This window comes from Hypanus sabinus, chromosome 4 (assembly GCF_030144855.1).
Source record: "Hypanus sabinus isolate sHypSab1 chromosome 4, sHypSab1.hap1, whole genome shotgun sequence".
Taxonomy (NCBI): Eukaryota; Metazoa; Chordata; class Chondrichthyes; order Myliobatiformes; family Dasyatidae; genus Hypanus; species Hypanus sabinus.
The window spans coordinates 17594068-17621369 of NC_082709.1; the positions used below are offsets into that span (position 1 = coordinate 17594068).

General features: G+C 40.3%; 1 protein-coding gene across 3 annotated transcripts in view; it reads left to right on the forward strand.

The window, feature by feature from the left end:
* The window catches only part of LOC132392531 (activin receptor type-1-like), a 119610-nt gene extending 94537 nt beyond the window's left edge, over positions 1–25073 (forward strand). For all 3 annotated transcript variants that reach the window (XM_059966518.1, XM_059966517.1, XM_059966516.1), the window contains 3 exons: positions 12131–12328; positions 17621–17751; positions 21329–25073. In XM_059966518.1, coding sequence (XP_059822501.1) covers positions 12131–12328; positions 17621–17751; positions 21329–21463 — 464 coding nt within the window. In that variant the 3' untranslated portion in view covers positions 21464–25073. The remainder of the gene's footprint in view (positions 1–12130; positions 12329–17620; positions 17752–21328) is intronic.
* The last annotated feature ends 2229 nt before the right edge of the window (positions 25074–27302 follow it).

The following is a 27302-nucleotide window of genomic DNA, read 5'->3' on the forward strand; positions in this document are numbered from 1 at the left end:
GTGTCAAGAAATCAATTTCTCCTTGAATGTCGCAGAGACAAAGGAGCTGGTTGTGGATTACAGGAGGAATGGAGTCTGGCTAACCCCTATTGACATCAGTGGATCTGGGATTGAGAGGGTGAGCAGCTTTAATTTCCTCGGCACACACGTCACTGAGGATCTCATGTGGTCTTTACATACCGGCTGTGTGGTGAAAAAGGCACAACAGCACCGCTTCCACCTCAGACGGCTGACGAAGTTTTGTATGGGTCCCATATCCTAATGATTTTCTACAGGGGGCACAATTGAGAGCATTTTGGCTGGCTGTATCACTGCCTGGTATGGGAACTGTATCTCCCTCAATTGCAGAACTCTGCAGAGAGTGGTGCGGACAGCCCAGCACATCTGTAGATATGAACTTCCCATGATTCAGGACATTTACAAAGACGGGCATGTAAAAAGGGCCCAAACGATCATTGGGGAACGAGTCACCCCAACAGCAAACTGTTCCAACTGCTACCATCCAGGAAACGGTATGGCAGTATAAAAGCCAGGACCAGCAGGCTCTGGGACAGCTTCTTCCACCAGGCCATCAGATTAATTTAGGCTGATACAATTGTATTTCTATGCTATATTAATTGTCTTGTTGTGCATACTATTCATTACAAATTACTATAAATTACACATTTAGATGGAGGCATAACGTAAAGATTTTTACTCCTTGGTATGTGAAGGATGTAAGTAATAAAGTCAATTCAATTCAAGAAGCTGTCCCTGAATTGCTGCGTGTGTGTCTTCAGGCTTCTGTACCTCCTCCCTGATGGTAACAAGGAGAAGAGGGCAGGTCCTGGGGTGATTGTGGCCTTAACAATAGACACCACCTTTCTGAGCCACCGCTCTTTGAAGATGTCTTGGATACTATGGAGGCTAGTATTACCCATGATGGAGCTGACTAAATTTACATCTTTCTGTAGTATTCGATCCTGTGCCCCCTCCCCACCCCTGTACCATCAGTGATGCAGCCTGTCAGAATGCTCTCCATGATATGTCTGTAGAAGTTTTTGAGTGTTTCACATGACAACCAAATCTCTTTAAAGTCCTAATGAAAAATAACAGTTGTCTTGCCTTCTTTATAGCTGTATCAATATGTTGAGAGCAGGTTAGATCCTCAGAGATCTTGACACCCAGGAACTTGAAAATGCTCACTCTCTCCACTTTTGATCCCTCTGTGGATTGGTCTGTGTTCCCCTGTCTTGCTCTTCCTAAAGTCCACAATCAGCTCTTTGGTCTTACTGATGCTGAGTACAAGTTTGTTGTTGTGACACGATTCAACTAGCTGGTATATCTTGTTCCTTTATGCCCTCTCACCTCCATATGGAATTTTGTCAAAGGCTTGCTAAAAGACCACGTTGTCAACATCTGCCTTCTTGCCCTTATCAGTCTTCTTGATCACTTCTTCAAAAAATTTCAATCAAACTTGTAACATGCGATTTCCTGTGCACAAGTTTATGCTCACTATCGGTTGTAGACTTTCTTAATGCAGATAGACCCTGTCTCTTAGAATCCCCTTTAGTCACCTTCCCACTGCAGATGTCAAGCTTACTGGGTTTGTTCTTGCAAACTTTTTAAAATGCATAACATTACCCTAGAAGACTGGAAGTTATCTAATCTAGATCTGAAAATAAATTGCTTATTAAAGCGAGCTGGGTCAAAACTGGTATTTCCGAAGATTTTGCAAAGATTCTTCACTTCTGAACACGTTTTTACCTGCTTCCTGACAAACTCCACCCACCCTTGCTGAGTTTTTGATCTAGTGATACCTTCAGTAATGATTGTGCCTGCTCTGGTGTCATCACTGAGGCTCCGGTTAAGTGCTGGATGGAGAACATTGTGGATTTTGCGAGTTATTTGAGCAGCCTATCCTTTTTATATGGAGTGTTCTTCAGCTGACATGGGGGTAGGATTAGTCTTACTTTTTCTCTTTTTAAGTCATATTTTGGCTTTTTCTCTTTTTCTCAGGGGGTGGGGGGGATGGTCTGTTTTCTAATTCTATTTTTTTTGTACCAGTTTGTGTTAGTTTTTTTATTTGGGCTGTTTTTGAACTTCAAATATGTCTGTGTTGTCGTCACTTCAGGGTCTTCTCACTACTTTTGTTCCTCTTCCGGGTGCATGAGATTATAAGTTGGTTAACCCTTTTTATACCAAAGGGTTGATTATAGAATTATGGCTCAGACCATTAATTTTTTGTCTTGGAATACTAATGGTTTAAATCATCCAATTAAACGAAAGAAGATTTTCAAAGTATTCCAAAGACTTAATGCTCATATCATTTTTGTACAAGAAACTCATGTGAGGAGGGAGGACAAATTTCGTTTTTTTAGATTTTGGTGGGGTCAACAGTATCATGCAAATTCGAATGCTAAAGTAAAAGGAGTATCATTTTTTATTGACTCCTCTATTTCATTTGTTCAACATGATATTTTTTCGGATCCGAATGGCAGATTTTTGTTAATTATGGGTTTACCTTGTAATAAAAAGGTTGCTTTGGTTAATGTTTATGCTCCAAATGTGGATTGTCCTGATTTTTTTAAGTCTTTATTTACTTCTTTACCCAATCTAAACGAATATAAGTTAATAATGGGTGGTGACTTTAATTGTTGTTTAAATCCTCTGATGGATAAATCTTTATCTATTCAGACTTTACCTAATAAGTCGGCCACTTGTATTAACTCTTTTTTGACTGACAATGGAGTTTTTGATATTTGGAGATTTCGGTATCCTAATGACAAAGAGTTTTCTTTTTTCTCACATGTTTATCACTCTTATTCAAGAATTGATTATTTTTTTGTAGACTCTTGTTTTATTCCATTCGTAATCGGTTGTAACTATGATATTATAGCTATCTCTGATCATGCTCCGTTATTACTTTCTATGAAATTTACGGATACAGCTTCTAATGCTAGACAATGGCGATTTGACTCTACCTTGTTGCAAGACTCTGAGTTTATAAAATTTATGGAGGAGCAGATCGACTTCTTCTTCTCAACTAATTCTACAGATGATATTTCCTGCGGAACACTTTGGGACAATTTTAAAGCTTATATACGTGGACAGATTATTTCTTATTCTGTTGGTTTGAGGAAACGTATCAAGATGGAAACTCTTTTATTGGTTGATAAAATTAAAGAGATTGATAAGAAATATTCGATTGCTCCTAGTAAGGAGCTTTACAAACAAAGGGTTGAACTTCAAATGGAACATAGTTTATTACTTACATCCTCGATTGAAAATCAATTAATGAAAACTAAATCTGATTTTTATATACATAGTGATAAATCTGGTAAACTGTTAGCTAGTCAATTGAAGAATGCTTTGGTTAAACGTCAAATCACTAAGATTGGTCAGCAGAATGGGAATCTTTTAAGTTCTGTACTCTCTACGTTTCCAAATTTTGTGCCTTCAGATACTTTGGAGAGTTTATTTGAATTAGACCTTTTTCAAAAAGGGCTTATTTCAAAACTTTATAATATAATTATGAAGATACGTTCAGAGCCTCTTTATAAGACTAAAAAGGATTGGGAAAGAGAGCTTAGTTTTAGTATTTCTAGTGAGAATTGGGATAGAATTCTTCAATTAGTTAATACATCATCGTTATGTGCCAAACATTCACTAATACAATTTAAGGTCGTACATAGGGCCCATATGTCCAAGGATAAATTCGCTCGTTTTTACTCTCATATAAGTCCTATTTGTGATAGATGTCATTCTGAAATTGCGTCTTTAACTCGTATGTTTTGGTCGTGTTCATTTTTGGAGAAATATTGGAAAGATATTTTTGATATTATTTCTGCTGTTTTGAATATCGATTTACAACCTCATCCTATTACCGCAATTTTTGGTTTACCAATGTTAGACTCACTGCATTTATCTTCTTCAGCCCGTCGAATGATTGCATTTCTAACTCTGATGGCTAGAAGATCTATATTGTTGAATTGGAAAGAAATTGATCCTCCCACTGTATTTAATTGGTTCTCTCAAACTATGTTATGTTTAAATTTAGAAAAAATTAGAAGTGGTACTTTTGAGACCTATTAAATTTGAAAAGTTATGGAGACCATTTATTCAACATTTTCATATGATGTAATATGACCCTGTGCCAAGTTCATTTGATTTCCCAGCTTTTAGCTTATGTATTTTGAGAGGACCGGAAGTGACGGCATTGATGAATGCTTATTTTTGTGAGATATTATAAACAGCCCCCCTTTTTTTTTCTTCTCTTTCTTTTGTTTCTTTTTTTATTACTTATTAGTTATAGTTATTAGATTAGCTAGTTTTGCATTATAAAATTTTTTTTTTGTTTGTTTTTTTTTCTTTCCTTTTTCTGTTTTCTTTATATTATACATTATGAAATATTTAGATTTACTATGTCCATACATATATCTTATGGCTTAGGTCTTGGTAAACTCATATATATTGTAACTATTATGTATATTTTTTTTTCATATGTAATGGAATGTGTATGTTGGTAATTTCTTTATCAATATATCATTTGTATTCTGTCCATATTACTAATACTAATAAAAAGATTTAGAAAGAGCAGCCTACGGTTACTACTGAAGTTACCAGTCAAGCCCCTAATGTTGGCTGTTGATTCCTAAAATAGTGTAAGTAGCACTGTTGAATTCCAAAATAAGTATGATTAACCTTGGTACTGCGGCATAAAGGAATATGACTTGTATTGCAGGAGGCTGATCATCTTGGTCTTGATGTCATTATAGAAGTTCCTAAAGTCCAAATACATTTGGATTTAATGCATTTAAACAAATTATCGCTGCTTAAAACTGACGGAAACAACACCGATTGTGGTTGGAAATGTCTACGAAGGACACCATGGAGCAGCATGGCTGCAGATCAGGGATAGAAGTGCGTTTAAGGAAACAGGGTTTTAGACTCCCTATACCGACTATCTTGCTGGCAAACGTGCAGTCTCTGGTGAATAAAATCGATGATCTCAGAGCCAGGGTGCTGAATCAGAGGGACATTAGGACCGCGTGTGTCCTTTGTCTCATGGAATCCTGGTTAACCTCTTCCATATTGGATGCAGCGATTCAGATTGACGGGTTTACTATACATCGTAAGGACCAATCTATAGAGTCTCTCTAAAGCAGAGGTGGTGTAGTATGCCTCATGATCAACTCTTCTTGGTGCACAAGCATATCAGTGCTGTCCCAGTTCTGCTCACCAGACCTGGAATATCTAGCGGTTAAGTGCCGTCCTTTTTACCTACTGCCGGAGATTTCCAGGATAATTCTGGTAGCGATATACATTCCACCTCAGGCCAAAATCAATCATGCTTTAGATGATCTGAGCAATGGGATCAACATGCATGAGACAACACACTCTAATGTTTTCACCATCGTTTTAGGGGATTTTAACCAGGCCAGTCTGAAAAAGTCACTAAGCAACTACCATCAACTTGCAATACTAAAGGAAACAACACACTGGACCATTGCTACACCACCATCAAGAATCCCTACCGTGCTATTCCACACCCTCACTTCGGGAAGTCTGATCACCTGGCTGTACTTCTACTCCCTGAGTACAGGCAGAGACTGAAGACTGCAGCACCAGTAGTGAGGACCAAGAAGGTTTGGACAAGGGAAGCACAGGAGTACCTGCAGGACTGCTTTGAATCAGTGGACTGGACTGTGTTCAGGGATTCACCTTCGAACCTGGATGAGTATGCTGCAGTTGTTACCGACTTCATTAAAACCTGTGTGGATGAGTGTGTGCCCACAAAGACTTACTGTACATTCCCAAACCAAAAGCCAGGAGGTATATTGTCTGCTGAAGGCTAGACCTGTGGCATTTAAGTCCGGCAACCCGTGCCGGTACAAGAAAGCCAGGTATAATTTGCAGAGGGCTATTTCAAGGGTGAGGAGACAATCTTAAACGAGGTTGGAGGCGACATCAGATGCACGGCAACTCTGGCAGGGTTTGCAAGACAGTACTTCCTCCAAGGCAAAATCCAATAGTGATGCTTCACTGCCAGATGAATTCAACACCTTCTATTCCTCGCTTTGAAAGGGAGAGCACAATACAGCTGTGAAGATCCCTGCTGAACCTGATGACCCTGTGATCTCTGTCTCAGAGGTTGATGTTAGGCTGTCTTTAAAGAGAGTGAACCCTCGCAAGGCAGAAGGTCCAGATGGAGTACCTGATAAGGGTCTGAAAACCTGTGCCAACCAACTAGCGGGAGTATTCGAGAACATTTTCAACCTCTCACTGCTATGGGCGGAAGTTCCCACTTGCTTCAAAAAGACAGCAATTATACCGGTGCCTAAGAAGAATAATGTGGGCTGCCTTAATGACTGTTGCCTGGTAGCACTCACATCGACAGTGATGAAATGCTTTGAGAGGTTGGTTATGACGAGACTGAACTCCTGCCTCAGCAAGGACCTGGTGGACCATTACAATTTGCCTATCGCTGCAATAGGTCAACTGCAGACGCAGTCTCAATGGCTCTCCATACGGCTTTAGACCACCTGGACAACGCAAACACCTATGTCAGGATGCTGTTCATAGTCAGTAACTCAGCATTTAAACACCATCATTCCCACAATCCTGATTGAGAAGTTGCAGAACCTGGCCCTCCGTACCTCCCTCTGCAATTGGATCCTTGACTTCCTAACCGAAAGACTGCTATTTGTGTGGATTGGTGATAACATATCCTCCTCGCTGATGATCAACACCGATGCACCTCAGGGGTGTGTGCTTAGCCCATTGCTCTATGCTCTATATACACATGACTGATATGGGTGGGGGGTGGTTGCTATTGCACAGGACTGAAAGGCACTGCAGAGGGTTGTAATTCTAGTCAGATCCATCTTGGGTACTAGTCTACAAAGTACCCAGGACATCTTTAGGGAGTAGTGTCTCAGAAAAGCAGCGTCCATTATTAAGGACCTCCAAAACCCAGGGCATGCCATTTTCTCACCGTTACCATCAGGGAGGAGGTACGGAAGCCTGAAGGCACACACTCAGCGATTCAGGAACAGCTTCTTCCCCTCTGTCATTCTATTCCTATCCTAAATGGACATTGAACCCTTGAACACTACCTCACTTTTTTAATATACAGCATTTCTGTTTTTTTGCATGATTTTAACATATTCAATATGTGTATACTGTAATTGATTTACTTATTTTTTTTCTTCTATATTATGTATTGCATTGAACTGCTGCTGCTAAATTAACAAATTTCATGTCACATGTTGGTGATAATAAACCTGATTCTGACTCTGTCATTTAGCTGTTTTGTTAATGATCCATCCTTTGTGAGATGAAATATGATGGTATTTTCTTGCCATTTGCTTTTCTCTTGGGTCTTACTGTGATGCATTCCCATGCACTAACCATTTCAATCTGGGTAATAATCCCAGAATAGAAATGTTTGTTGCTCGTTTATGTTTAATTCCATCTGCTGTGATTTCCATTAGTGAAATGCTCTGTAGAGTATTTGCTGTTTCTACCACCAATACAGAGATGCATTCTGCATCTATGTAAAATTTGACTCCAAGTTGATATGGCCCCTTGACAGCAGCTCCCAACCCATAATGCCAAATACCCAGGAGTGCTGTGATGTCCAGTTTGCAAACCACTTTTTGGAAGTGTGTTGCTATTGTTACGAATGAGGAGCAACTCTGATGGGCAGAAGGGTACGAATCGCCAATGCCCGCCACCCGCCCTTTTTTTTTGAGAATCGCAAACTTGCTATTATTTCAGGTCTGATACCCAGGAAATGAGAGAGAGACATAGAGAGAGAGAGAGAGAGAGAGAGAGAGAGAGAGAGAGAGAGGCAGGTTAACAGAAAAAGCAGTTGTTATTGCCAACGCAGGAATACACAAAAGTGGAATGACTCCTTCTAACAAAAGCGGAATGGAACCACTGATTACTGCTATTGTCTCTTGGAGAAGGAATTGTGTATTGAGTACTGTACTATTCATTGAAACCCCTCGAGGGCTACCAGAATGGTGTGGTTGAGAGATTGCATCATCCCAACCTGATTGACATCTGAGACCCCGTGAGTAGGGATAAAAGTAGGGTCTGGGGAACACCCATCAGACGCACCAGGAGAGACATTACGAGACCGGTGGGGGCCTGGTGACAAGCCCTCCACAGAACGGTCTAACGGTCTAGCTAAAGGACGGATACGGATCAAGATCGTAAAAGGAAAGTCGGCAAGTTATTCTCTCTCTCTCTCTCTCTCTCTCTCTCTCTCTCTCTCTCTCTGACAATTACAACACAGTGATCAACAACGACTGCAGCCTGTTTGAACTGAACTGAACTGAACTTTATATTTCCATCGGACAATTCATTATCCCCTAGACAACAATAGAGCTTATTTCTTATTGATTATTATTGTACCCGCACTTTTAGGTTTAGTATTGATGACGTATATTATCTGTATATTTGCATTGATATTATTTTTGTGTATTTTTACTAATAAATACTGTTAAAAATAGTATCATCAGACTTCTTTGCTGGTAAGACACCCAGTTATGGGATTCGTAACACTATCTTTTACCAAAGCTGGGTCAAAATCCTTGAAATCTCTCCCAAAGTGCTGCTTGGGTATGATCATCACAGCAGAAAATGCATTGCTTTGAGAAAGTGGCTCAGCTTATCCTCCCAATAATTTCTGGAAGGGCAGTAAGTGACATCCTCGTAATGTTCATTTCTTGCTCTTGGAGACTTTCTTTTACAAAAAGAAACAAAAGTAAAGGAGGTTGGATTGCTTCAGTAGCAAGATGGTGCACTTGGCAATTCTTGTTCCTGATATTTGTTTGGACATTGAAGAGGGTGAGAGGTGTTGTTTCTGATCTAGTCAAAGTGGGGCATTAGTTATCCTGTGGATGTCTTTCAACTTTCAAGTTGATAATGCTATTCTTTAGCCTGTGTAAATCTCAACAATTTTAAATGTGTCTTATTTCTGATGTGAACACACCTATTTAGAATGCACAACAGAAATTTCCCCTCTCAAAATGACATCTCATCAATCAACAAGCCATCTAGCATTTTTGCCCACTGCACTTATGACAGCACTGGGATAACCGTAAGAGCAAGAAAGAAATGGTTGGTGTTTGTATCTTAATTAGTAGCTTAGAGCTTTCAGATGCCTAATCCTGCTAAGTACTTTTAAGTGCAGGCAATTCTGTACAAAGTACTGCAGTAACTGACCCGATTTATTAATCTGTACTTGGCTGCGGGATCAATGTTGACTGTGACATCAGCAAACTCAATTTTTGAAAATGGTACAATGGAAGTCAAAGATGGCGGACAGGATTTTGTTACATATCCCAAAGAAACCTGATATGTTTGTTCATTATTTTTCTGAAGTGCTAACTGCAATTATGGACTCCTGTCTATGCATTAGTCCTTGTGCCCATGCATTTTCTCATTCTTGCAACATTTTGCTGATATTAAGCTAAAACCAGTATACGATTTCAGAATTCCGTACTTGGACACCTGAAGTAAACCTCACCCATTGTGTTATCCCAGCTTAGATCCACATTCTTAATATTTGTCGGCACTTGCCTTCATGTGACCGCTTCCAGGTTGCACATGCACTGTAACTTGCTGCCTTTTTTGTACCCCAGCATCTAATTTGAAATGCTGTGCAGCCTTTGTCTGCTGCAACAGGTGGAAATTATCTCATAAAAGATGGTTCAGTCCAGCTAGTCTGCAGTGGTGGTTCTCTTCCAAGCAAGAAAATCGTTCCAATTGTATTCAATTACTAATGATGCATGCCGGAGATTACTAGTCCTATTCCTCATTTCCCATACCCTATGACTTATTCTCTTAAACTCTGATAGAATGCGCTTTTGATTTTTGTCATAAACCTATCTTAGGGTAATTTATAGTAGCCAATTAAGGCCAATGATATAGGAGCAGAACTAGGCCATTCAGCCCATCGATTTGCTTCACCATTTCATCATGGCTGATCCATTTTCTCTCTCAGCCCCAATATCTGGCCTTCTCCCTGTATCCCTTTATGCCCTGGCTGATCAAGAATCTTTCAATCTATGTAAACACACATAAAACTTGGCCTTTCTCTAACACCAAATTCGTCATTCTCTGGCTAAAGAAATTCCTCCTCATCTCCATTCTAAAAGGACACCCCTCTATTCTGAGGCTGTCCCCTCTGGTCCTAGACTCTCCAACCTAAGGAAAAATCCTCTCCACATCCACTCTTGCATTTTTGCTATTTTTATGTGTGTGTGCCGGCTGGTGGCGCAGTGACATCAGCGCTGGACTCCAGAGCGAAGGTTCCCGAGTTCGAATCCAGTCGGGACACGCTTTCCATCCGTGTCAGGTTGAGTGTTAAGCTCGCAACTTGGCCTCGTAAGAGAAGGAAACTGTGCTGTGAGAAGGACGAGGGGGACCACTCACAGAATCTTTCCTCCAAGACAACCACTTGAAAAAAAAGTGGTAGCTGAGGCTCTGGCAGAATATGGCAAACTGTGTGGGGGGGGGGGGGAGGGTTTAGGGGCCAACATGTGCAGGGGAGGGGTGTTTGGGGCATTGATGATCGTGTTGCCATTTTTTTTTGTGCGGGGGTTGGGTTGGTTTTTCTTTGTACTTCTATTGCTTTTCTTTCTGTAGACGAAGAAACTGAGTTGAAGATTGCATACGCGCTTTGATAATGAATGAACCTTTGAATGTTCTGTCGAGGCCTTTCAGCATTTGATAGGTTTCACTGAGGTCACTCCCCATTCTTCTGAATTCCAGTGAGTGCAGTCCCAGAGCCATCAAACACTCCTCATATGACAAGCCTCTCCATCCCAGAATAATTTTCATGAGCCTCCTTTGAACTTCCCACAATGTCAGTACATCGTTTTTTAGATAGGGGGCCCAAACCTGCTCACAGTAGCGCCAACTTTTTTTCTTATTTCGTGGGAGGAATCCCATGTGGTCAGGAAGAACCTGTGAACTTGACAATAGCAGCATTGAAAATTGGGATCAACTTGGGTTCCAGCTACTTTGAGGCTACAGTACTAGAATTCAGTGCCCAAACAATAACCACAGAAAACAAATTCCAGAGTCTCAATACTTGTGTGTGCAAAGAACATTCATTTTATCACTGTTTCTTCCGGTTTGCCCCAGGTTCCGTTGATTTTTTTAGCACTCTTAACATTGTCTCGCTGCTCAAGTTTTTAGTCCTGTGGCAGACAGAAATTTGATAAAGTAGTGAATTTTAAAGGTTTGTACGTGGTTAATTGCACATTGTTTGGTTTTGTGGACAGACCAATGAACTGGTCCAGGTTTCCCCTGCTATCAAAAGGTAGAGCGTTCTTATGAAGCAGTTTGTAAGCTGAAAAAGGTCATAAAGTGAAGAAGCAATTACCATGAGTTTATATGGGAAAAATTTTAGAGCGTTCCTAGACCCAAAAAATAACCTACCAAATAACACATAAAACCTACAATAACACGAACATATAGAAAAAGCAGGAATGATATGATAAATATACAGCCTATATAAAGTAGAAATATTGTATGTACAGCGTAGTTTCACTTATCAGAATCAGGAAGACAGCGAGTCAAAATCAATTTGGAGAAAAAATACCACGTACACGCATATGCATGTACATGCATGCGCACACAACTACCCACACAAGCCTTCACGGTAATGGTAGTTTTTCTCGGGGTAAACACACATATAAAGTGGGCGTCTTTTTTTCGTAAAAGCGAAAATCCTCTTTGGTTAGTGAAAACAGGTACTAATGTAGGTCTTTCGTAACAGCGAGCTGTTGTAAAGCAAGGGCCACCTGCATGTCGTACATTTTAACAATCTTTTTTCTGAAGTTTTCATGCTGATAACCTGTTAATATATTGGTGGTCACTATTATTTAATTATTCCCTCATCTGTGGACTGCTGTCTGTCATAAATTATTCCTCCCTTTCGTGTGCTTCTCTCTCCTGAGTGCTATACCTTGCTCCTTGACTGCAAATGATACTATGTCCAAACATTGAGCTGGTTTTGCTCAGAATATTGCAAAGCAAAAATAAAGTATCAAGTGAATTTTCAAGTTAATTGCTTATTATTCTAATATTTTATGAAATATTATGTTTTTTTTTCTTAATTTTCTCTTAGGTCTTGCTGTGATGCATTCCCAATGCACTAACCTTTTAGATGTGGGTAATAATCCCAGGGTAGGCACTAAGCGATATATGGCTCCTGAAGTATTGGATGAATCAATGCAGGTGAACCTCTTTGACTCTTATAGGAGAGTTGACATCTGGGCCTTTGGTCTCGTTCTATGGGAAGTAGCAAGGAGGACAGTGAGCAATGGTAAGTGTTTGGGTGGTATTTTGGATTTAAATCATTTTCTGAAGAGAGTTATAACTATTTTTTACAATGAACTCTTTTCCACAATTAATTTCTGGCGTGCTAAGAATATTTTTGATCCTGTAGTATCCTATATCTAAAATGCACAAGTACATGATTGATATGTTCTGATTGTAACGTGAAAGTAAGATGTATTGGCAGGTGTGTAACATGTTTTGTATTTTAATGTTAAAATAAACCTTGCCTGGTTGAAACAGTTGGGGACTTTTGGAGTTGTAACACCTGACCGTGGAAAACATGGCCTCTAACGTGTTGATGCAGCTACAGTCATTTAGGTTGCTGATGAATGGTGACATCCTAAGAGTATTGATAAATTCAGCAATGGTAATGTCACTGAGAATCAAGGGGGTTGTGATCGCGACCCCCTGTGAAGGGTGACTGCATTACGGCCTGATATGGGAGCACCAATGCCTTTGAGTGGAAAATCCTACAAAGGGTCATGGATTGGGCCCAGTACATCATGGGTAAAACCCTCCCAACTGTTGAGCACGTCTACATGAAACATTCCCATAGAAAAGCAGCATCAAAGATCCTCACCACCCAGGCCAAGTTCTTTTCTCGCTGCTTCATCAAATAAAAGGTACAGGAGCCTCAGGACTCTCACCACTAGGTTCAAGAACAGTTACTACCCATCAACCATCAGGCTCTTGAACAAAAGGGGATAACCACCCTCATTCTATTTCCCATATTCCCATAACTGATGGTATCACATTTAAGGGCTCTATCTTGTCATATTATGCTCTCATTATTTATTTTTATTTGCATTTGCACAGTTTATTGTTCATTGATCCTGTTTACAGTTACTATTCTATGGATTTGCTAAGTGTGCCTGCAGGAAAAAGAACCTCATGGTTGTATATGTTGACATATATGTACTCGGATAATAAATTTTACTTTGACTTTTTGACTTTGATTAACACCTTCCTGGTTTAGTTGGACAATTCCTAATGATTGCCACAAATATTATTTGCTATGGATCAGTCAAGACTAGATGTTGACCAGGATCAGGTGTTCTTGTTTTATCAGAGCACTTACAAATAGGAAATGTATGTTGTGCAATTAGTAATTGCCCTCAGTTTAATCTAATGAGTTCAAAGAACGTTTATTATCAAAGTATGTATAAATTATACAACCTTGAGATTTGTTTGCTTACAGGCAGCCACAAACAAGAAGCCCGAAAGAAGCCAACTTTTTAAAAAAAAAGACCAACACCCAATGTGCGGAGAGGGGAGGAGAAAAAAACAAATCGCACAAACAATACAGTAAAGAATAACAAAACTGAGTCCATAAACTCGAACTCAGGAGTAGGCCCGTTGTCTCAGTTCATCACCCAGTGGGTAAAATGGTTGAAGCTTGCAGACACTAAGCCGGAGCAGACAGATTAGAGCACAGCCTCAGTGCTGAGGAGAGCGGAGCAAACGTCGGGAGCAGAATCAGCCCCAGCCCTCACCTCTGGTCCCGATGCCTTCCTTTTCAGTCCATCTAGCTTGGCATTTAAATTTTCCAAACCCTAGGTCATTACCCCACACAATGACCCATGCCCCACAGTTGCAATAGACCCTGTTCCTGGGCCCCATGTTACAGCCCATACTTGACCATTCCAAGTTGGCCTGATGCTTGTATAGATTCAATGTCACTCCCAATTTAGGTTTATGGGCTCCAAAACAAATCTGCTCCAACTTTTCTCTGCTCTGCTTGCTCCAACTACTTCTCTAACTGACTTCGTCTCAAACGTGCCTCGACCTCACTCAGACTCCGTCTCGCGCCAACGTGCCTTAACCCTCAGATCAGCCTTGCCTTCGCTCACCTTGTCATTGTTTCCCTGGGAAACGATCACCACAGACAGTGTTTTTAATGGAGTATTTAGTCATTTCTTGTTTTGTAAACCACCAGTAAGCTGTCGCCCATCTTTGGTAGTGCCATCTTGAACTGGAAGTTGGTATGAGGGGAGGAAATTGCAGATATGAAAATTGCTCTCGGGAAATGGCACTGAGAAATTCCTGTAGCAATTTTGTTTAGCTGACGTGACTACCATCTAAAAGCCAATGCTACTTTTGTGGCTTTGGTCATTGTCCTGATCAACATTCTGTGCTCCATGTAGAAACAGGCCCTGTGGTTTTCTGTCTGCCCAGACCATCTAGATAATTGAAACAGTCATTTATTGCTTTGCTTTTTTTATGGCGCAGCCCTCTTTGCTGACTATTCATGAGTCTTTCTCAATGCCTCTTTAATGATGTCATCATATCTACTACCAGCTCCCCTGGCAATTGGGTTCCAGTAAGCTGCCAAAATCAAATGCAGCGCAACTCTCATATCCATCGACCTATGCTTCTCCTTTTTATATACTTAAATCAAGTTGCCCCTTGGCCTTGGATACCCAGGAAAAAAAATCCAAACTTCTCCAGTCTCCTTGTAGCTAATGCGCTCAATTGTAGGCAATATCTTGGTGAATCTGTTCTACCCTTGCACATCCTCACCAAGGCTTTCATATATCTTCTGTAGTGCGGTGCTCATTAGAGAGATCGGTCTTGATTCCCGTTAACTAATGGGTTTATTAGTGGACCATGATACCACAGTATTGATGCTGCTTTCACCTTTATTTCCAGTGTTCATGAATGTACCAGCATTACAAGTGCTCTGCAGCTGAACAAGTTCTGATGGTTGCTGGCATATTTAGTTTTGGTTACATGCTATTGATAAGCAAATGGCATTTGATAGTATTGTTAAATTTCCCTCAATCACTTCTGATTGAGGGTGGACCAGAGTGGTAGGTAATTGGCCTAGTTGCTTTGTAGAGTCATAGAAAATACAGCACAGAAACAGGCCCTTCAGCCCATTTAGTCTGTGCTGAACCATTTAAACTGCCTACTCTCATCAACTTGCATCGGGACCATAGTCCTCCATGTCCCTACCATCCATATAAATGATGAAATTGAGCTTGCACGCACCACTTGTGCTGGCACTTCGTTCCACAGTCTCACAACCCTCTGAGTGAAGTTTTCCCTCGTGCTCCCCTTAATCTTTTCAAATTTCATTCTTGACCCGTGACTTCTAGCTGCAGTCCCACCCAACTTCAGTGGAAAAAGCCTACTTGCATTTACACTATCTATACCCTTCGTAATGTTGTATACCACAATCAAATTTCTTCTCAATCTTCTGCATTCCAAGCAATAAAGTCCTAACCTGTTCAATCTTTACTTATAACCGAGTTCCTCCAGACCCGGCAATATTCTTGTACATTTTCTGTACTCTTTCAACCTTTTCTATTGTACATCATTTTATAATCAAATCTGCACACAGTACTTCAAATTAGGCCTCACCATTGTCTTGTATAATTTCAAGATAACATCTCATCTCCTGTACTCAATGCTCTGATTTAAGGAAGCCAATCTGCCAAAAGGTTTTCCTTATGATCCTATCTATCTATAATGTCACCTCCACGAATTATGGACCTGTGTTGCCAGATCCTTTTGCTCCACTGTACTCCTCAGTGTCCTACCATTCACTGTGCAAGACCTACCCTGCTTGATCCTACCACATTGCAACACGTCGCACTTGTCTGCATTAAATCCCATCTGCCATTTTAAAGCCCGTTTTTCCAGCTGGTCCAGGTCCCTCTGCAAGCCTTGATACCCTTCCTCTCTGTCCACTACACCCCCAATCTTGGTGTCATTGGCAAACTTGCAGATGGGGTGCAGCAGTGTTCAGCAGCTTTCCAAGATGTAGCTGGCAATGTTATAGAGCATCCCTGCCCTTGAATTGCTCCATTTGTATAATGCTTTCAAGCTGATGCTAAAACCAGCCGTGAGCTGAAAGTTGATCGCTTTGCAAAGGCTCACATGGAAAGGGCAGATGTGGAATATTCAGTTAGTTCAGCATAGCCTTGATAGCTTTGTAGATTGTTTTTCCACTTTCCAAAAGCTTTGTTTTCTGCTTTTTTTTTGCACTTAGCTGTGATGTATAGATGAAAAACATTGACATCTGGTACTGTATATAGTTTCACTTGATGTTTAACATTATATTTAGTTTTCTGGTTACTATATCCTGGGGATTATGATGTCTCTGTGAAAATTGATCAATTTGAAGAAAATTATTTTTCTAGCTAAAGTTATTTTAAAAGATTTTTCATCATTTCAAAATTTTGCACCTGAGCATTAGGAGGCTTAGAAAAGTTGTCTGTTATTGAGTATAAGACTGGCACATCCAGCAATATTGCTCATCCTATTTGTTGACTAGGTAACCAACATGGATTCTGTCTACACCCATCTCTGTCTTGATAAAGGAGCCAGAATTATCTAAGACTATTCAACTCCAGACCTTTGCACTACTCATGCTCCCTTTGGTCGCAAGATGCAAAAGGCTGAAAATACGTACTCTGGCCTTGAGATCTGTTATAATCAGAATTAGGTTTATTATCACTGACGTACGTCATGAAATTTGTTTTGCAGTAACGGTACAGTGCAATACATCTTTTAAAAAATCCTGTTACAATGACATATGAAATAAGTAGTGCAAAAAAGAGAATAAAATAGTGAGGTAGTGTTCATGAACCATTCAGAAAGCTGAATTGCAGAGGGAAAGAAACCGTTCTTCAAATACTTTAGAGCATGTTCAGGCTCTTGTACCTCTTCCTTGATGATAGTAATGAGAAGACGGTGTCTCCTGGAAGATGAGGGTTCTCAATGGTGCCTGTCACCTTCTTGAAGCACCGCCTTTTGAAGATGCCCTTGATGGTGGGGAGGCTGGTGACAGAACCCGTGATGGAACTGGCTGAGTCTACAACCTCTGGAGCTTTTTCCTGATCCTCTGCATTGGAGTTTATGTTCCAAGCAATGATGCAACAAGTCAGAATGTTCTCCATGGTTTATCTTCTGAGCACTGAAGGGACCCCTTGTACAAGAAGATGGCCCTGCATCTTGTGTCTGCCTGCACTGCACTTTCTCTGTAGATGTAACGCTGTAATCTGCATTCTGTTATTGCATTTCCCTTGTTAAACCTGAATGTGCTGATTAGGTCAAATAATACATCTGACAACAATCAACTGGACTTTATCTTAACATTACAACTCTTGAATGAGTGTTTTCTGTGTAGGATGTATCATTAATATCTTGTTTAAGTACTATGCCAGTTAGTATTTATTAGTAAGTATTTATTTAATCGGCTATTATGTTAGTATTAATTTGCACCATAAAAACTTATTTCTAACACATTCTTGCAATTTTTATTTTTGGTTAGGAATTGTAGAAGAGTATAACCCTCCATTTTATGATCTTGTTCCTAACGATCCTGGTTTTGATGATATGAAAAAGGTAATTTGTGTTGATCAGCAAAGACCAAATATACCGAACAGATGGTTTTCAGACCCAGTAAGTATTGATAATTTGATAAAATAATGTTTTATGTATATTGAAGATTTGTCTATGGCACAGAATTCAGTTTTGAGATGTGCATTTCTTGGGAGTGTGGCAACTGCTGGAACTGTGTATTGAGTCAATCCAGGCATTCTAACATGAGGTTGCCATCTTATTTTTTTAAAAAAAGAATGCTCTGTAGACAGACAGACATACTTTATTGATCCCGAGCAAAATTGGGTTTCGTTACAGTCGCACCAACCAAGAATAGTGTAGAAATATAGCAATATAAAACCATAAATAATTAAATAATAGTAAGTAAATTATTCCAAGTGGAAATAAATCCAGGACCAGCCTATTGGCTCAGGGTGTCTGACACTTCGAGGGAGGAGTTGTTCAGTTTGATGGCCACAGGCAGGAATGACTTCCTACGACGCTCAGTGTTACATCTTGGTGGAATGGGTCTCTGGCTGAATGTACTCCTCTGCCTCACCAGTAGATTATGGAGTGGATGGGAGTCATTGTCCAAGATGGCATGCAACTTGGACAGCATCCTCTTTTCAGACACCACTGTCAGAGAGTCCAGTTCCACCCCCACAACATCACTGGCCTTACGAATGAGTTTGTTGATTCTGTTGGTGTCTGCTATCCTCAGCCTGCTGCCCCAGCACACAACAGCAAACATGATAGCACTGGCCACCACAGACTCATAGAACATCCTCAGCATCGTCCGGCAGATGTTAAAGGATCTCAGTCTCCTCAGGAAGTAGAGACGGCTCTGACCCTTCTTGTAGACAGCCTCGGTGTCCCTTGACCAGTCCAGTTTATTGTCAATTTGTATCCCCAGGTATTTGTAATCCTCCATCATGTCCACACTGATCCCTTGGATGGAAACAGGGATCACCGGTGCCTTAGCCCTCCTCAGGTCCACCACCAGCTCCTTAGTCTTTCTCACATTAAGCTTAAACACATGAACAATCACAGCCTCATCCAGGTCAGAGCCATCTCTACTTCCTGCTTGATGTTGAGGAAGATCACTGTTTGATGTGGAGTTGACACCACCCTTTAAGTTGAGTGCTTTGGTTAATTGCGTCTCCTAATAAGCATATGTAGCTGAATGTTTATTTAGCACCAGAACTTATTCAAAGTGCATTTAGAGTAATCAGTGGCAATTTACAGGTTAATGTCTTTTCCACCTGGATGAGGCTGTGATTGTTCATGTGTTTAAGCTTTCAAATTCTTGAAAGTTTGAGATCATATGACATCTTGAATTTCCTTCTGGGATTCTGAACAAGGAAGTTGCTCCTGCTTGCTGATGGGAAACAAGGGAAGAGGTGGCGAAAGCTTTGCATTGTCACTGGCTACAGAAGTAGTAACAGATGATTGGAGGGTGGAAAATGTGCTGCCTTGTTCAAGAAATGAAGTAGGAATAGTCTCCCTGGGAATTGGAGACTAGCAAGTCTTACTTCGGTGGTGAGAAAATTATTGGAGAAGATTCTTAGAGCCCAGGGCACACATTGCACCTGCTGACAAAGTTTTTCCTGTTACTGTTAGAGAACGTCATTTCCACAAACACAAAATTCATAGTTGGGTCTTTACTTCTCATGTTTTATGAATTTGGAATTTTGCTTGCTGATAATTTTGGATTTGTTTTCAAAAGCTAAAGTGGAATTCTCAGCAATAAATTAATACATAAAACCTATGAATTTTCTCTGATTATGTCATGTTTTGGGGATGTTGCAGAATGGGGGTGTTATGGTGGTGACGGGCAGCAGAAATGTGCATCTTTTGTAGTGTGGCAACTGTACATTAGGTAACTAAACACGAAGCCATAACCCAAAATCTATTACATCAGTTGCTCTTGATCATCACACACAAGATGCTGGAGGGACTCAGCAGACCAGGCAGTGTCTAGGAAAAGGGTACAGGTGACATTTTGGGCCCAAACCCTTGGGCAGGACTATAGGAGAAAAGCTGAGGAGTAGACTTAAAAGGTGGGAGGAAGGGAGAGAGAAACACCAAGGTGATCGGAGGAACCTGAAGGGAGAGGAATGAAGTAAGGAGCTGGGAAGTAAATTGTTAAAAGAGACAGAGGGCCATGGAAGAAAGAAAAGGGGAGAGGAGCACCAGAGGGAGGTGATGGGTGGGCAATGAGACGAGGTGAGGGAAGGAAAGGGAGATGGGAAATGGTGAAGGAAGGGGAGGGGTGGGGGCATTACCAGAGTTCGTGAAATCGATGTTCATGCCATCAGGTTGGCGGCTACCCAAATGCAATATAAGGTGTTGTTCCTCCAGCCGAAGTGTGGCCTCGTCTGGCGAATTTCAAAGAACTGGCGACTGAAAGCATAGATCCAGTGGAAGATAAAATAGTGTACAGATACATTACAGGAGGCGGAGAGAGAATCCCAGAGTTGTGAAAGTGACTGGGATAGGGACACCAGGTACCTCCTCATGGCAGAAAGGGTGGTGCGTAGAATGTAGTGGGAGAAGCAGTGGGAGAAACAGTGAGTACCTGGAGTCCTCGGAGGGTTCAAATTGAGAAGCCTGGAAACTAATCTGGAAACTGTGTGGTTCAAGCCGGTGGCGAAAACGTAGTCCCAGGGAGGATACACAGCTATAGTAGAGGGTCTGGTGAAAGAGTCTGAGAGCAGCAGGGATCACAGAAGGAAGGCAATTGAGAGAGGGTTTCACTGAACTCCTGTTGAAGGGAAGATTTAAACTTCTTCAGGGTAGGCGTCCCTGAAGAAGTTCACAATTATGTACTTAGCAGTGTAGTAATTCAATCAAAACGAGAAAATCTGCAGATGCTGGAAATCTGAGCATCCAGAAATTTTATGTGTGTTGCTCGGATTCCCGGCATTTGCAGATTTCCTCTTGTTTGTGAGTTGCTCTTGATTGTCTTTTCTCCCTCTTCTTGCAATGAATTGTCCTTTGAGAGTTTCTAAATCAGGTTTTCTAGTTATTTTTGAGCTAACTGATGGGATTAGAATGAAACAAACCCTTAATTCGTTTTTGAAGTGCTGTTCATGTCACCATTTAAAACATAATAGGTCATAGCTCTGTCATTTCTTATGACAAACAATTTGATAATCTTGTTTTGGAAAAGTCATAAATTGGTATGTTTATTAGCAGCAAATTTGGCAGAATTGTATCTGTCCGTTTTGGATAAAATAGATTTGAATTTTCATTCATTTGAAGTTATTTTTCAAGTTTTGTTATGCAAAGCCACAAAATTTCTCTAACCTGCAAAATAATAGAATAGACCTTTATTGTCATGTCTCAAAACAATGAGATTGCAGGATACTCCAGTCTGCAAAACAGACAATACGTGTTGTATGGCTTAATTTAAAAAAAAGGTATTAACAGTCCATAACACTCAAAGGCCATTGGCAAGCTGGAGTGTAGCATTATTTAGCATTATACAGCATTATTAGTTTGATATTTTTAACCTTTTGGATGATGAGAAAATGGTTATGATGTGGAAGTTACTTGCCCTGGCTTTGGAATGTCTTGAAGGAGATGAATTTGAAGACTGCAGAGTACCAATGGAAAATGTTTTAATGATAATCCTTTATGACATTTTTCTCAACAGACATTAACCTCACTTGCAAAGGTGATGAAAGAATGCTGGTATCAAAATCCATCTGCAAGACTCACTGCACTCCGGATCAGGAAAACTCTGTCCAAAATTGACAACTCATTTGATAAGTTTAAAATGGACTGCTGAGTTTCGAATTCTATATAGACTCACTGATAGGCACGTTTTCATGTACAAAAGGATACTGTGGACAAAAGAGAAATAACTATGTAGATCCTGGGTTGCAGCTTTCTAAGACACAAATCAATTTGGTATAAAATAGAACAAAAAATGTTGGCAATGAGCAGCTTATCAGACTGAGTTGAAGATAAGGTGAACATTCTTAGTGTATGTAGTTGCCAGAACTCGTTTTTCTAACCACATGTGCATACTCGAAGTCTTTTCCTTGGGATAAAGATAACTTTGCATCAGTAACAACATTTATAAAACTATGTGGAAACCAACATATTACTTGAGCAGCTGATGAGGAACCAGAAAGAAAGAATAATTCCTATAAAAACATACAGGCAATGAAAAGTATACCCACTGCTGCAAAATAATAGTTTCTTTGTGGCTTAATATTTATATCCCATATGCTGTATTTCCTTTCTATTAGTTTGCACTGGAAAATTTTGCTTTCCAATGCATTATAGATTTAAATGCATAAAACAACACAAGCCAAATTTTATGATTTGACTCATAATTATATATTTTAGAGTATTGAGCTGTAATTAATTGCTCTATTGGTATAAACAATTTGCACTGATGTTAACCCAAATATTTTCAGACCCAAGTAGTTCACAACTGCCTTTGCAAATTTTCCTATTTATTGCAGTGTCACTACTAATATGTTTTACATAATTGTGAACTGATACAGCAGCTTCATTTTCTTGTGTAGATTATTGCCTGAACTCTACTTTGCAATGTTTATATTTGGAAATGTTCTGCCAGCAATTCACATTATAACCTATATAAATTTTGTCCATAATGTAAATGCTGTCACAAGCAAAAAAAAATAATTTAAGTGCACTAAACTTGAGCTTTTATATCAATGAATTTTTTGGGCGCTTTGTGGTACAGGGTGTTTTTTTGGTAAGATTTCAGTTGTAAATTTTACCAGAGTGTTAACTACTGTATTTTGTTTTATCTAAATTTTATACTATAGCTCTCATTTGTATAATTCAAATAGAATATTTACAAATGCATTCATGTACTGTTTGTGTTCACTTACGTTACTGATTTGCATAGCATTTTTGGAACGTTTTTAATTTTTATGCTCTGCTCCATGTTGACAGCTAATTGGAACTGGGAGGGTAGCCTCTGTTGATTTTGTTTTTGCCTGTAAAACATGATTTAGGACAGCTTGAATTAATTTTCTTCCTTTTTAAAATAATTTTCCCATTCATTCCAGGAGAAAGAAAAATCACATCATAAAGGCTTTGACTCATTTTTTTTCCCTGCTTTTTGATCTGGTATTATGAAATCCCACTTTGCTTAACCCCAAATTTCTATTTTCAAAAATCAACTGTCTCTTTCTGTTACAGCCATATTTGTATTTATCTTAGATAAAGCAATTAACCATATAATTATATAACAATTACAGCATGGAAACTGCCAAGGACCATTAAACTTGCCATTTTAGTCCAGAGTTCCTCAATGTTTAATAACTGCTAATGCACTAGGATGTTTTAAACAAGTTGGGAACTTGTTTGATCCCTTAATGCCACTCTAGAGATACATTCCATGTTGTATTGGAGGAAGGACTATTGAAGGCAGAGCGGTGGTCATTAAATAAGAGTCTGGCATTGCTGTCTTTGATTTTCTAATGTTCCTGTGATGAGTGTAGGGCTACAGAAATTAATTTCTGCCACGGATCTGCAAATCTTCCCAATGACTTGGCCTCCATAGCTATCTATAGCAGTGAATTCTGCAAATTCACCACTCAGGTTAAAGAAATTCCTCCTTATATCTGTTCTAAAGCCATGTCCTATTCTGAGGCTGTGGATTCTCCCCCACTATAGGGACCATTTTCTCCATGTCTATTCTATCTAGTCATTTCAATATTCAATAAGTTTCAATGAGATTCCCTCTTCATTCTTCTAAACCCCAGTGAGTATCTTGGAGGCTGGAGTTGATATAATATGACCAGCCCCTCGAAGCGTTCCATGTTGGTGGATGCCAGAGCCATCAGGCAACAGTCAATTTGGCACATTATCCTGTTTTTCTTTGCTGGGATGATGGTGGTCTTGAAGCAGGTGGAAAATTTTAATTACGGTAGGGAGCAGTTAAGTATATCAGAAACCTTCTGCCAGCTGATTTCTGCAGGATCTGAGAGCACAGCCAGGGACTCCATCCAGACCAGATGCCTTCTATGGGCTTGCTGATCTGACATTTGGAATGGTGAATGGGGGTACAGGTATGTCAGAGGCTGTCAGGGCAGGTGTTGTCATTTCATTGCCCATCTGTTTAAAGTGAGGGAGTAGAGGCACTGATGGGCTTTCTTGGCCAGAGAAAGCATTGAGCTCATCAGGGAGCGATGCACTGTTGCCAGTGAAATTGCCTGACATTGTTTGGTAGCTTGTTATAGCAGGTAAGCCTTGCCACAATTGACAGCTGGTCTTGTGCAGTCTCTTGGCATTTTGATTGCTTTATGTAGGTCATACCTGGATTAACTGTGCAGGTCAGGGTCACCCAATTTAAACACTGCAGACTTGAACTTAAATGGGGAGTGAATCATGTTGGTGTCTGGTTGCAGAGCACCCAGATTCACCTCTTTGTTATACAGTCCTTGAGAAGCTGATTAAGTCTGTGATGACGGTGACATACTCATTTTCTTTGGCCACTTGGATCTTGAATGTGGATCGGTCTTCAGACTCAAAGCAGTTACAAAAAGCTCCATTATTTCCTCAAACCAGCATTTTGACTTTGTTTCTGTTGGCAAGTAGGGAGAAGAAACATAATGTGGTGGACTGATTTTTCTAAATTGCAGGCAGGAGGTGGATTGGTAGACACCTTAAATGGTTTTGTGGCAGTAGCTGAGGGAATTTGGACTCTGGCATTTTGGTAGCACACTCTTGAGGCTGGCCTGGTTGAGGGTACTGGCAATGATGAACTAGACTTCAACATGTACTGTTTCAAAGCTGTTGATCATGAGGCATGTTTCATTGAGAGCAGGCTTCAAGTCCACCAGGAGCGAGCTTTTGACTGCCATCACGATAGCCAAAGTGGATTTAAATGGCAGGTTACTGTGGTGGCACCTCACAGTTGAATATTCTGTCTGCTGAGCAGGAATTCACCAGGACCATCACTTCCAGGCACTGTGAGGAGCTGTTTGGAAAGCAGACCCCTTTACCCCCTTACTTTGCTTGAGGATGCGGTACGGCCGATCTGTTGAATAACCATTGGGTTACGTGGTACAATCCGGTGAAGCAGGTGTGAACCACGTCTCCGTAAGACAGAGCACACAGTAGTTCCCAATATTCTAGCCACAAAAGGGAAGATAATTATGGGATCTGGGAAAATTTTAATTAATAATTTACAGATCAAACATCTTCTTGCATTATCTGAACCCCTAGTTGTCTACTATGTTTAATAGTAGTTCCATTTATTTGGTCTTTCTTTTGGACTCTGCCTTTGAGATGGTTTTGATTTCTAAGTATTGCATTTCATTTTCCAGGAAGGACAACTAGTTTCTCCCATCCTTTCCATTTGATTCATTCAATTTCATCAAAATCTAATAAATTATATCTTCTGAACTCTGGTCAAGCTTTTCATCATTGTTTTACCACTCTGGTGCTGCTAGTATATCAATGTAAATGTTTTGTCAATTTTGTTTCCTTTAAAAGGCTTCCTTCAGAATATCTTTATTTAGTTATTATTACTATACCTTTCTGGTGATGATACTTCAATGATATCATGTTCTAGTAAAGTTGTGAAGAGACACTGCTTGCATCTTTTTTTAAAAATCTGGATGCTTCATTAGTCATTACACAATGATTGATTGTGTAGAAAGCATACTTTGCATTGTGCCATTTAAATTTCCACTGTGCAGGTTTCAAACTTCTGCATGCTTTTTACCTCTCTAGAACAGAGACTACCTTCTTGCCATCCTGCTCCACGCTGCCCTCCGACATCTGCAAAGTGGCATCCAGTTTTAATGCTTGACAACTTGTGTCCTCACTTTGGGGGGCTACTTGAGCAGATCACACTTGCAGGGTCTGCTTCAGTATAACTTAAGGACCTGGCTTGACAGCCTTTGTGATGTAGACTCTACCTGGAAACCTGCTGCAGGCTGGGGCTCAGTTATGAAGACTTTAAACCCATCAAAATCTCAGCTGATTTGCTTTTGATCACTAATTGATCTGAAATGGAAAATAAAAATGCTTCATAATTCCATTCAGAGGTTCCTGTCTGGGCTTGAATTTTAAAAATGTGGAAGTCCTCTGTCCTGATCAATGCCATTCACTGGTAATTTGTGTGGAGGGTGCGGCACAGGCTTCTGCTCATCTCTTCTCCCGAAGTCCCACAGTTCTCACAAACTGTGTATATGCATTTTGAATTTAAATTGCTTTGAAAATTAAGACAACATTTTGTTTTCTCAATTTGGTCAATAAATTGAATATTTGATAAAGCCAGGCACGTGCAAGCATTCCGTTTAAATCTACAAGCAAATCTGCAGGTAATATGGACCTGTAGAGACATAGAACACTACAGCACACTATCTAGTCCATGCTGGGCAATTAACTTGCCTAGTCCCATTGACCCACACCAGGACCATAGCACTCCACACCCCTTCTATCCATCTAACTATCCAAATTTCTCTTAAATGTTGAAATCAACCCTGCAGCCACTACTTTCTCTGCCAGCTAGTTCCACACTCTCATCACCCTCTGAATGAAGCTGCGCCTCCTGTTCCTCTTAAATATTCCACCTTTCATCCTTATCCCATTACCTGCCAACCCAATCCCAGTGGAAAAAGCCCACTGCATGTACCCTATCTATACCCCTCATAATTTTGTATACCTCTACCAAATCTCTCTTCAATCTTTATGTTCTAGGGAATAAAGTTCTAACTTATTCAGCCTTTCCCTGTAACTCAGATACTGCTGTACTCCCTGGAGTTTAGAAAAATAAGGGCAAGGTCTCATTGAAATTTTCCAAATATTGAAAGGCTTACATAGAGTAGATGTGGATAGGATGTTTCCAGTAGTGGGGGAGTCTAAGACCAGAGGGCAGTATCTCAGAATACAAGGATGCCCCTTTAGAACAGAAAAGAGGAGGAATTTCGTTAGCCAGATCTGTGAAATCCATGCCACAGAGGCCTTGGAGGCCAAGTCATTGGGTACATTTAAAGTGGAGCTTGAATAGGTTCTTGATTAGTAAGGTTATCAACCATTACAGGGAGTAAGTAGGAGAATGGGGTTGAGAGGGATAATCAACTAAGATAGAATGGCGGAGCAGACTCAATGGGCCAAATGGCCTAATTCTGCTCCTATGTCGTCTGAGCTTATGGCTTTATGTCATTGACCTGAAACACAGTTTTTTTTCCCACAAATACCATGTGATTTGCTGCATATTTCTATCATTTTGTACTTCAATTGAACCTGACTCTCATATTTGGCCATTCATAAGTAGACTCTCATTGGCTACAAAGCTGTGCAATCAGCCACTTTCACTGGACGAGACCTTGTAATGTCATGGGCTTACCAAGCCTCCTGTATTGCCACAATGAAAGAGAGAATGTGCTGCTAGGGTGTAGATTGTGTGGCTAGGCACAGCTCAAGTGCCATCTATAAATTTGCTGATGACATATCTGCTGGTAGAATTTCAGATGGTGACAAGGAAGTCTACAGGAATGAGATGGAGCAGCTGGTTTCAGTAGTGTCACAGCAACAGCCTTGCAGTTGATGTCAGTAAGACCAAGGCATTGACTGTGGACTTCAGAAAGGGGGAAGTTGAGGCAACACATAACGGTCCTTATTGAGGGATC